We start from the raw sequence: 12,580 nt of genomic DNA on the forward strand, positions 1-12,580 counted from the left end.
CCATGCTGGCGTTTTCTTTCTTGAGGGCTCGAGCTAGCAGCGATGCCACGCAGCAGCCCTCAGCCGGCGTGTGGTGTTACCTTTCTCATCCCCACGCTGGCTCCCTCGCTGCACTGGCTTGGCAGCTGAGCTCCAGGTCTGAGGGCTGCAGGCAGCCAAGAATTGCTCTAGCAACAGGGATGTCTCCAGTCTGTGGACTTTGAAGGAGGTTTTTTTCCAGGTTCATCTTCTTTCATCACTCTGGAGGAGAAGAAGGGCAGGAGCATCGCCGATGGCTGCCCAGCCCTGGTGGGTAAGCTGCAGGTGAGGGCAGTTGCTCTTAAATACCAGCGTACGTGGCCCGTAAGAGCAGTAAGTCCTGATTTGTCATACCTCTCACCCCTTGCTGTGCAAACCTTAGACGCAGAGGAAAATCTGGCCACAAATCTTTGATTTCTGTGAGGCAGATGCAGAGGGATGGTATTAACCTGAAGCCTTGCTCTGCTGCAAGTAACACTATTTCAGCTCCTCCCGGCAGAGCGCAGGAGGGAGGGCTGAGGGACCTGTTGCCTCCCTGGCGTTGGCTTCCCGGGAGCCATCTGTGCTTGAGTAACACTGCACCCGACCTACTTCCCTCTGTGAAATCTGGGTCAGAGTGCCCAGCATAGAGGGATTTGTATATTTAATAACCTCCTGGATTCACTCATTCCAGTAAAGTACATCTGAAAAACTACTCTTACAATATCCACTCTATTTCTGTCCTAGACACGGAGGCTTTGGAGAGAAAATACGTGGTGTAGTGAATAACAAGATACGGTAATGAAAATGTTTTAGAGGCTCCTCTTTAATTGTGGAAGATGCACAAGATATGTTTTTGGTAACAGGAGAGTTTTCCATCAATCCCAACGTGAGTAACAACAGAAAGCTTCCGTCAGTGGTGAGCACAAACCAAAAGGAAGAGAGAAATGGTTCTAGTTAGTTTCTTCACCTCAACTGGTTAACCAGACAACAATGCTTTAAAAGAACAAAGTAACATATTGAATATTTGAATTAAATTGCACTTGTGGCTCCATTTTGTGATTACACCCAAGTTATAACACAAGGATGACAAGACAACCTGCAAACTTTGCAAGTGTTTAAGAGGATCAGAATATGTCATTGCAAAATACTATCTGATCCACTTTAGGACTTTCCATTTAGTAGTGCATCATACTACATTATACTGAAGTGGGATGCAGAGCAAAGCCAAGTCTTAACATAGACTATTGGCTGACAGTTTGTGCAAAACCCCTCAATCCAGTCTGCCCTCACAGAATGAGCCATTTTATCTCGGAGTCAGATGGACCGCCTTTATCATTCCTAAAATTCAGGCAAATATGCTACAATTAAGCAATTGTGACACAGACTATTGAAAATTTCTGTCTTCCTTAATTTGTGTTTCATGTCTCGCTTATGCGGAAATATTTTTGTGTTCCTGTTTTCTTCTGGGAACTGAGCGAGCACCAAAGCAACTCTGACATCTGACAGACATTAATATTGACTTAATAATCAGGCAGGGAAGATAATACATCTAATTTAATCCTAAAAGGCTAAGTGAGGCTCGCTAAGGAGAGCAGTCTGCAACCAATCAAGGCAGATGAAAGACCACCCCGGTGCAAAGCAATTTGACTCTGAACACCAGTAGTTGCCCTGAGCCGTTTCAAGTGCTAGGGTTAAACATGCATAGAAATATTTCCTCATCTCCTTCTGGGCACCTCATAATTTTCTGATAAACTCACGATTTACTTTAAATTGAGAGACTTCAGGCAGGTTAAGCTGTATGAAGAGTACAACACTATCAGATCATTTTTGGACTCCGTTTGCTCTTCTGGGGGTGGGGGAGAATTAACTGAATAGCAGAGTGAGTTATTCTCTAAGTACATGACAACTGCCTATAGACCCTTTTCTTCTGAAGCAAGTAGGACAAAAGATAAGATAGGGCAGCTTGGGCTTTGGAAAAGAGTCCCAAGATCAAATCCTACCGGTGTGTAGTTTCCTTTGCTACTAAACCCATGAAGGGTTCTCAGAGTATTCAGGACAGAGTATTCCTTTTGAACTCCTTCAAAAGCTAAATTAACAATGGTAGTACCTAACAATAGCAGACTATTGTTAGACTGTGAAAAGTCTACAGTAAAGTAGACTAGACCAATAAAAATATAACTGCACTTTTAGCTTTTTCTTCTAATAGAAGGATTAATGGGTTGCTTTGTGTTTATGAACTACTTTACGATAATTAAACATAAATTCTGCATATAATATTACTAAAAATAGCCAAGTCATCTACAATTTAAGATGATATATTCTTTACCACTTGTCAAAGCTGTTCAGCATTTCACATTTCAAGGCACTTCTTTCAAAGTGATCTACAACGTGTTTATTTAAGCAAACAAGATGCCAGGTCACATCTCAGATGCTTTATATCCTGAACAGTAAGAGAAGCATTAATATCAAATAAAGATATGCTTCGACCATTTAAGAGTCACAGTCTTCTGTTCCCCAAGATGGTCTCGGACAACAGAGCTTGTAAACGACGTTGTTCAGTTTAAACTAACATTGAAGATGTGGTTATGGAAATGGTATCTGAGGTTGCAAAAGTGACATATAACTCATTTTTAGTAACCACTTGCTTTCCTCAGACAGCTCCATACAGTTAAAAGATGGGCTTCTATCTTAAACTTTCCCATGAAAATGTTAAAATTGGGACCACAAAAACATAAATATCAAAAACATAAAAGTAAAAATGAGCTAGCCCTCAAATGCAAGTTGAATTACAAAGACATAAATTTTTGAGGAATAAACTTGTGCTTTTCCTTAGATCAGACAATCCTGTGCAGGGAAGACTTGCACCAATATTTCTTCTTCTGTGTGCCCTGCAATGGTCTCCACTGTGGTTCATCCATAATCTTCAGAAGCTTTAGATGCATTGATAAATATTAAGCTTTTTAAAAGAATTATCTTTCAATCTACTAAAGTACGAATGAAAGTATAAGCCTGCAGTACACTACCTTCTAATTTGATAGAGAACAAAAATAATGTCCTCCTTTTTAAAATGCTAAGCACACCCCAGTTCTTACTGGCACACAGCTGTAAATGCTATGGTGATAAATCCTTAGGAAAAAAAATCTAACCAATAAAATGTGTAGGGAAGCAAAATGATTTTAACTATATCTTTATTATATATTTTTATTAATAGGTATTTTATTTGGGGCATGCATAACAACATTGCCACAATTACATCTATCACAGCATTACAGTGGAAATTATCTGAAACCTGTAATTTTTGCATTTTGTGAACTTCATTTACTGCTATTGCAGTCTTATTTGAGATTAAAATTCGTTCTCCTTAATATACCAGGCTGATGCAATGGTCCACCTCCAAAAAGCACCAAACAAGATTTTGGCGCAAACTGCAATCTCAGCTGAAAGTTACATTACACCAAGGGATGTTATCAGTGAAGACAAAATACTAAATTTGTGCTACAATCTGAATTATAACTGGAGCAGGAATAAAGGAATTCATCATCTAGCAATTATTTTGAAGCAGAACAGTAAGTAACACAAATGTAATTATTAATGTTTCTATGTTATTTGTTATTACTGAACCAAATATAGGAAAAGCTTCTTTTTCTATGGAGAATCAGTTATGCCTCACTTAAAATCAGAAACACACTGAAGAAACACCAATGTGTAAAATAATGACAGTAAATTGCCTGGGTCAGGCAATGCTAGACAACTGAGTTATGCCAGTTAAAGAAGCTGTCATTCTTTGCTATACATTCTGCCCATTTATTAGGAATAAATGCCCCAGTAACAGAGCGAAATATGTGTTTCAGCTATTCCAGTTTCAGCTAAACCACCAGACATCCTACCAAAACAGATAAGGCAGGACATAACGCATTTGTCTGCTAACACTGCTGCAAGGGTGCTAACGTTTAGTAGAGCCGTAAGCAGTCTGAAACAGCTACGGCTGCGGCAGTTCTTCCCACGAACCTGTGTGCCTGTGAGTATAAACTGCGATTTGGTCTTTTAGAATATTGCACCTAGATACAAACCACAGTAAAATACAGACAAGATGTGGCCTTTGTATTTTCAACAGTGTGCAAGGTAAGGATAAAGTTTCACCTCTGCATCTGAACTGCACTCTTAGAAGATGAGGCCCATAATTTCCAGCTGGAAATAGCAATCTAATGTATAAATACAACATTATTATTTAAGGAATGTGGCTATTATCCTGAGTGGTTATCTAAGTCATTTGTAAAACCTCTTTTGCACAGACTAAAAGCTCTGGAAGATGTGAAAAAACACATATGCATTTTCACATAGGATGAACACTGAAGGTGATTTTGCACTACTAAAACAGAATTCTTTCCAATTCTATGTAGTAGATTCCTAGTCTCGCCTGTAATATGATAAAAATGTTCCAGGGTTCATACAGATTTGTATGAAAACTGAGGAGAAATGCATAATAATGTCAACTTTAATACCTGGAATCCCATACTCCCCAAAACTTAAGTGAATATTAGTTATAGAAGGTATTGAAGTCAGAAATCTTAAGGGTGAAGATCTATTTATGCAGAGAACTGGTATAACATTGACACAGCAACACGAGCATTCTGTACGGCTCTCACTGGGCTGATTTACAAGTTTTTAAAATTCTGTGGCAAGGTTAATCCCTGGTTTTGGTAGACTGCCAAAACTCACCGCACCTACGTGTTGTGATTGTGATTTCATGCAAAGGGTTCTTCTTTAACAGAGTACTAAATAAATTTTCTTACTCAATGTAGCTCAAAGAACATAAACAATGACCACTTTAGAGAGATTTAAACAGGGAAAAAGAACATACGTAGTTCTGTTACATCCTCACATCTCACAGTTCATGATTAACAAATTTAAGCCTTTAAACAAAAATACAGTAGCATGTCACTGAGGGCTATCATTGGGGGAGGTGTCAAAAATCCTCCCCCAATTTCAGAATCAAGATGTAAGTCCATCAATCAGGCATCATCAACCAGATGCTGCATTTGACCGAGAAGTTAACCAGTGAAAGATCATCTCCCCATTGAGAATCACTAACATACTTAATTCTTTTGTTTTTTAATCTTTCTATCAAAGGCAACCTTCCTCTCCAAAACTACCATTTCGTTTGCAGCAGTAAGCATACACAAATCTCTCATCAGTTAAAAACCCGCTGTAACTTAGAAGCATGATTCTTCATGCTTTTACAGCCCTTGCACATGCAACAGAAAATGAATGCCAGAATTAGGTCACATCAAGTAAAAAAATCATTTTGGAAATATCTTGTCCACAGTAAAACATGTCAGTTCTGTAAACAATGGGGTGCAATTTCACTTCTGTATTAGATCTTATTGTAAGCAGAGGCAAGGGGGAATAATAATTGGTAACGACAAAAGACAACAAAAAGGGGAAATCCCACACCATGACAGTTCTGACTTTAAACACAGGGAACAGAGAATCACAGAATAACTCAAGCTGGATGGGATCTTAGGAGGTTACCTAGTCCTAGCTCCTGCTCAAAGCCATGTCCACACTGCTTTCAGATGAGGTAAAAAGATGTTCAAACCAAAACAGACCCTCCCTCCTAAAGCATTTAAAACGGGTATACGGTTAATGTGGCACAAGTAATGTGGTCCAAGTAAATTGAACTCATTTTAACTATGTGCATGCTAGGCAAGAAAAAAAGAACAAGTGGGTAGCTAAACATACAGACAACATATGTTATCTAACCACTTCTTATAGTCATATCCACTTAAAAAAAAAGTTCATATTAAACTGTGGTTTAGGTAACGCATTATTCCCTCACAAGAGATGGCTATATTATATGGAAGAGCTTTTATACAAATGCATAATTCTTTTAAGCTTAGGCTGGTGCTGGTCTGCGCAGAACTCCTGAACTGTGAACAGATATTAACAATTCTCACTGAATACGGTCGTAAAACCCTATAACCCTCAGAGAAGTAAGAAACAACTGCAGCAATTCATACACCACTTTCTCATTTTTAATTTAGTAATTGTTAAATGGTTTCAGAGCAGGCACTACATTATTTCCAAACACAATCAAATATCTTTAACATAATTTCGAAAAATAACCTCTTCACCTCAGTAAAGACACACGCATATACATACACACACACACATATTAATTTAAAAAAAAAAAAAAATCTGTACATAAATATTTTCCAGGAAGCAACTCAAAAGAACTGTACCACAAAGAATTAGCTTCTGCGCTCTGACACACCACAAATTATAATCCATTTGTTGATGATAGAGTTTAAGGACACAAAATGCCATGCAATGCTGTTTAGTAGAAAATGAACTGGTAAAGAAATTTGTTTATTCAGTGCTAAGTGAAAGAGCAGAATTCCTTAAATAAAACAAATGCCAATTTATCATAGATCAGAAATATTTATTGTCCCTGAACTAGCCAGGCCCCAGTTACGTGCATCTCCTTAAGCCCATTCTCTTGATAGACAAGAGTGAGGCAGTATGACTCTAAAAACCCAAGGTGCTTAATTTCTTATTATTAGCTGCAAAGATGGTTCAAGAAAGGGCTGTCCTTGTTGATTCCGAGTCTGAAAGTCCATCTTCTTGATTAGTAGCCTCATCAATGTCTTGGTCATCATTACTCTCTGCGCTGTAATCAACTTCTTCAAGGAAGCGAGGCTCATCTTCATCCAAAACATATGTAGTGGGGCTACAGAGAACAAGAAGCTGCATGAATCATTTTAAAAGGTTTACTGTGAGCACTACATTCAGACTATGCACCATCCCTGTCCTGACATACAATAATCCAAAAATGATCTCAGGAAAGGAGCAGTTTACCTGAAATAAGTATTGATTTTTTAATTGCAAGTAAAACAATTGAGAGACAAAAGCACACTGGGAAGACCTTGAACTATTTAGTCAATCCTACACAACTCATTACCCAAATATTACATAATTAGCTACACACTATAGACCTACATTAATTGGCTATAAGAAGTTCATGTAGCTACAGCAGTATCAGAAGTGTTGCAGAAGGATACAAATACATAAAGAAATAGCTACTGCTCCTAGGTTTAAGTAAATTAAAAACCAGATCAACATCTACAAATTCAGGAAGGAAATCTTTGTATTTGCTGAAATACACAGTTTACTGTAAAGCACTGTGAGTGATTCAACTGTAGGCAACCGTGGTGACAAAATCAAGTTTTTCGTCTACAAGTAAGGTTATGTTCCCATATGGTTCATATCAGGTCCTCATATACTTCCACGCAGTTAGTATTTAAAAATTATATGTTAAACCTGGCAATCCAGAAGTAGCAGATTTAAGGAAATGAGCAGATTTAAGGAAGTGGTCAGAGAATGGTCTATAGTGTCTGTGCCCTTAACTAACAGCCTCCAAGACTAACAGGAATTAACATCATTAGGTTAACTGGAGAAAGGTTAATATATACTTTTTTTGATCATCTCACCTTCCTAGGACACAGAAAAATAAAGACCTGTCTGTTTTCCACACATGGTTTTACTACCCCTCTTGGGACATAAAAAGCTATCTGCCTAAAAGCACTAAGTACTTCTAAATATTTCATAAGTAGCTTTGAATTCAGATGAGGTCCTAAGATTTTTGTAATGTGCTCATTTTAATTGGTCATCAAATCATACAGAACTCATACAAAAACAGCGAGAATATTCTGTTTACTGAAAAAGATAACAGGTATTTGAATTAATGTTAATATACTACTTTTGATGAATTTCATCTTAAGGTATGCAACAGCCTGTCTTGGCTGTGGCTTTATAGTTGAATAAGATTAATCACTACTTCTTCCTAAAGGTCTTTTTAAGAGCTTAAGTAGACCACCTGAATCTGCAACGTAGTCTCCCTTCAGCACAAATAAATTTCATACGATTCTGCCTCTATCTGTAACCTCAATGACATGCAATAGTGTAATGTTTGGTGCAGTTGGCAACTGATTCATATATTGGGACAGCAACAGATGAAAAGAACTGTTAGCTCTAAGTTTAAAAAAAAGAAAGAATGAGACTAGAAAAATGAGGAAAGTAACCAGTATCTTTACTAACGAGCCTCTTTCATTTCATGGGTGGAGAAATCATGTTATCATGAGGATACAGGTTTTGCACAAAGCAGCTGTGGTAGAACCAACCAAAGAAAACATGAGCTCCCACCTTGTGATGCTTTCTGCCCTAGTAAGTCACTACCTGCAACACTTTAAATGGAGGAAAACACAGAATTGAAAACTTTCGTTTACTGAAAAAATATAAATGAAAGGAACTCTGCTAAACACATCTCATGCCAATAAACGCACAGCTTTTTCTGCAACTTCTGCTTCTAATCACTTAAAATAGATATTGATTTGTTAGCTTTCGTATACAGGGAATCCACACTGTAAATGCAGGATAGACTGTGTAATTCAATTCACAGGAAATGGAGCCATTAAATCTGAACATTGCCCCAATATTAACTAATAATTTTGAATACTGAAACAGAAAACTAGAACAAGCTGTGTCAATGACAAATATTTTATTAGCCACTGACAGTGCGATGTTAATGCATAAGAGATGCATTACTGTAGGCACTTATAAAAATTAATGATAGCAAGGTATAACATACAATAGGAAAGCTCTTCAAGAAAATCTGTATTTTTTAATACGTATTATGACGTGGAAATTGAACTCACACAGTTAATCCAGTAAAAGAAAAATAAAAAAAGCAATCAACAAAAACTATTTAAGCAGAAAGCACAGAACTGGATACTTAAGCAAACCATTTAGTTCAGTATATACAAAATGGCTCGCCAGGTCACAGAATATGCTGTATTTTAGATTGTGTTGTAAAATATATACGTACATATACCTAAGGCACTGCCGAGTACACAAAGCATTACTGCTACAGTATTTTATGTTTCATTTTAGGTTAGCTACAAATAAATAACAGTAGAAGCAAGCTGAGCTTCAACAGGATTTAAAAATCAAGGAACAAACTTCTAACTTCGAAATTCAGCACAGTCTTAAAGTTGCTGTGTCTGATGTGACACATCAGATATACCATTTTAGACATTTGCTACTGCATAGATATTTTCAAAATTCAGGTCAAAAACAGAGGGATGATTTTAGTTGATATTTCCCCATTTAATAAAATCTAATTATTTTCTCTATTCAAGAAAAGCACTGGCACCAGCAGAGTAGATGCACAGATTCTCAAAACCGCAAACCTTTAACTTAAGCACTAGCTCTGAAATCTGCCTGATAACGTTAGCTTTTTACGGCCATCTATGACACAAGGTGCCACTTCTCAATCTTTATATTGAAATTAAATGTTATCTTTCCATTTATTAAGATGAGTTTTTCCTTTTCCCCTTCCTGAGTTTTTAATTCCTCACACATTAGTACCTGAATATTCACTGCATTTAGTGGAAAAACCTGTGCTGGCTATCACTCGCACATAGATTTGCTTTCTCCATGCTTTGTTTTCTTTTGATGTAGCAAATTTTAACTTTGGATATTTAACTTTATATTAACTTTATTCTGTGTGTTACCATGAATCTGCAAAGTAAGGTTATTACTTCACTCTTTTACTGAGGCTGGGTCACCAGCAACACAGAAATCCAGATACCTGAGGAAAAATCTTACTGTTTAATCAAACTCTTCATTTGCCCCCCTGCCGCTCCCCGCCTCAGCATATCTTGTGACAATGTATTTTTAGCTGCCGTCATGCTGATTCTATGGGTTTTAATTTCCTAACTTTTCCCTTGGGCTGTTTCTAATTAACTTACTCAATAATCCCTCTTCCTCTACCCCTACACCTCCTGCTTTTCTTTTTCAAAGGAAACCATTATTTTTCCTCAGCATAGGAGAGACTGTTTATCACACGACTACAGTTTGTAATGTAATGAAAGTCACAACTCGTGTGTTTTCTTTAAAGTCATGGCTGTTAAAAAAAAAAATGCCCTCTGCAAAACTTCAGTTTTCATATATTTTATTTAGGCAACGTTTTAGGGGTAAAAAGATGAACTTCTAAGTGTGAATTAGTATACCTGATACCACGTTGCAATCTTCATGTCTACAAAGCACTAACACTTCCTAAGAATATTCCTTTCACTTTTATAGATATCTATATACCTATATGTAAAAAATCCTTCCTCTCTCTTGTCATTTAAAACACTGAATTTAGGAATGACTATAACTTCTTATTAAAAGAAGATCTCATTTAAATTAAAAAAGTCAATACCTCACTGTTTTTTCTTACTTAAATTAATGCTCTGAACATTTTCAAAAACAAATCCAGTCACTAACATGATAGATTCTTTTCCAGCTAAAATTTTGTTTTTGCCCCTCAAGAGATATAGTTGCATTTTTAATTTTTCATATGAGTCAATTATGGGGAAATTAGTCCATAAGCCAGATGCAACCAATACCAATTTCAAGCCCACAGAGACCAACAGTCTTCTGAGACTATAGGGAAAGACTGTACATTTACAAACTTCAAAAGAAAAGTAAAATTAAGAAATATTCCTTGTCAAACTATGAAGATTTGCAGCTGTCTGGGGAGTTGGGAAAGGAAGAAAAGAAAATCTGAAGTAGTCATGATTCCTTTTAAAAGTGTTACCAGAGGAGGGAAAATGAGGTGAAAAAGAATTAAGAAATAACAGAAAATCATTTCTCCAAACTTTTGCTTTTCATTTGCCCTTAGGGTCTACACTGTCTGTTAGGAATCAGCAAAGCCTCTACAGCAGACAATGTACTCGCACATGCAGCTACAACTGCTGTCCCCTTAAGCAGTTTTTGATCTGTGCATTTTTACCAAGCAGTAGGATATTTGCTTAAGGGAATTTCCAGGGCCAAAGAGGAAGAGTTACATGTCTGACTACTTTCCCAGCCATAAGCTGGTTATCCAAATACCATTTATGTTTTGTTTTCAAATATCCTGATTATGAGCGTTATGTAGTCTCATTCCACAGCCTAAGAAAATGTAATCTCAGCACCTTCTTTGTGGTGCTGCCCCAGAATACCTTTCGTGAAACTCAGAACTGGACTAAATTAGTCACATTTACCAATCACTGGCTGCAGCACTTCAAACACTAATAACTGCATCACAGTAACAAAAGTGGAAGAAAAGTATGAAAGGGATAGGAAGAATAACTAACTATTAATATGCTACTTGTACTTGTTTTTTCTAGCTTACTATTTCCTCATCTCATCCTAGAGAAGACAAAGTTTTACAGTAAGCTACTTTTTTGTATTAGAAAACTGTTTGGAATGAAAGCAGAGAGAGAAGCGCTGCCTCAGTAGGTTGGATTCTGTAACTCGGCAGTTCTCTGTACTCTGTTTCTACCGTTCACAGAGAGTTGAAAGCAAGATAGCACTGATGCCAAAGGAGGGTCTTCGTCTATAAGCACTCTCCTCCTACAATTGCCACTAGGCCAATCAGTGAAATCCCACATCTCACCTTTGACAGTTTTTTTTTTTTTTTTCCCAACTTTCTGAAAATGACACAGGAAAATAGGATGAAAGTAGCAGCGTAAGATGTCTTCTTTTTGCCTAAACTGTGTTCCTAAGACACTGGTAGGCCAATAGAAGGTTAACAGGTGTCCGCTGGGCCTGCTGCAGAAAGGTGGGAAGAAAACTTCAAGTCTGCTTCATCTGAGAGCACAAACATGCAAAGGTCTGGGCAAAGGTTAATAGTAAACACGGTGGAAGTAGTAAATAAGAGTGTAGGTCAAATACAGTTTCCTTCTGACAGCCCAGGAAGAGACCCACTGCAAGGGTCCTAGCCCAGGTCTCCTGCATGTACCTCTCATTTCTTTCCCCTATCAGTCGGATGTATTTTCTCAAATGGTGAGACCACAACCGCAGGAAATGAGTTTTGCAGTAGGTTTTTTCTTTCCCGTATCTCCTTTTGACAGTCTACCTTTTCTACTATTCCCTAGATATGCTGGGTTCCAAAAGCTTAGTCTGTCTCTCTGTTATAATTTAATTAAGTTTATAAACAAAAATACCCTATGTCCTAGAACACACCAATGAACCGTAAAAGAACCAAAAAAAGGACTAGAATTTCCAAAACCAGGTCAAGTTATCAGGCAAAAGATAATTCCAGTAAGTCCTAGTAGTTATGACTAGTCATGTGTTTTTATTTCATTGCATACAGACTCTATCAAACCTGTCAGCATAACAACTGTAATTCTTACTACAAGATCAATATTACACTTAGTCTAATCTTTTCCATTTGGAAATGGAGGAAAACATTGGCAAAAGGGTTCAAAATAATTAAAGAAAAATAAAGTGTTTAATTCATCACTTAAAATGTTAAAGTGCACTGCCGGAGGGAAATAAATCTACTTACTGCTTTATTTTTCTTAAGTCAAATATGTTTCAGACAGGGTTCAAAATGAACTCAAGGAATTTGAGCCTACATCTAATGAAATACTGGGAATGTATTTCAAAATCTTAACATTTACTTCGTCAGTTTAAGTACAGCTAGTGAAATCAGAGATTTCGAGAAATGCTCAAAGGCATTTGCAAAATTAAGAATGATACTTCTGAATGC

General features: G+C 37.1%; 1 protein-coding gene across 7 annotated transcripts in view; it reads right to left on the reverse strand.

Annotated features, from left to right (window-relative positions):
- Nucleotides 1-4,823: 4,823 nt before the first annotated feature.
- The window catches only part of LOC104144611 (cytosolic carboxypeptidase 1), a 74,306-nt gene continuing 66,549 nt past the window's right edge, over nt 4,824-12,580 (reverse strand). For all 7 annotated transcript variants that reach the window (XM_068927084.1, XM_068927087.1, XM_068927089.1 and 4 more), the window contains one exon: nt 4,824-6,730. In XM_068927084.1, the coding sequence (XP_068783185.1) occupies nt 6,577-6,730 (154 nt within the window). In that variant the 3' untranslated portion in view covers nt 4,824-6,576. The remainder of the gene's footprint in view (nt 6,731-12,580) is intronic.

The sequence above is a fragment of the Struthio camelus genome, chromosome Z (assembly GCF_040807025.1).
Source record: "Struthio camelus isolate bStrCam1 chromosome Z, bStrCam1.hap1, whole genome shotgun sequence".
Taxonomy (NCBI): domain Eukaryota; kingdom Metazoa; phylum Chordata; class Aves; order Struthioniformes; family Struthionidae; genus Struthio; species Struthio camelus.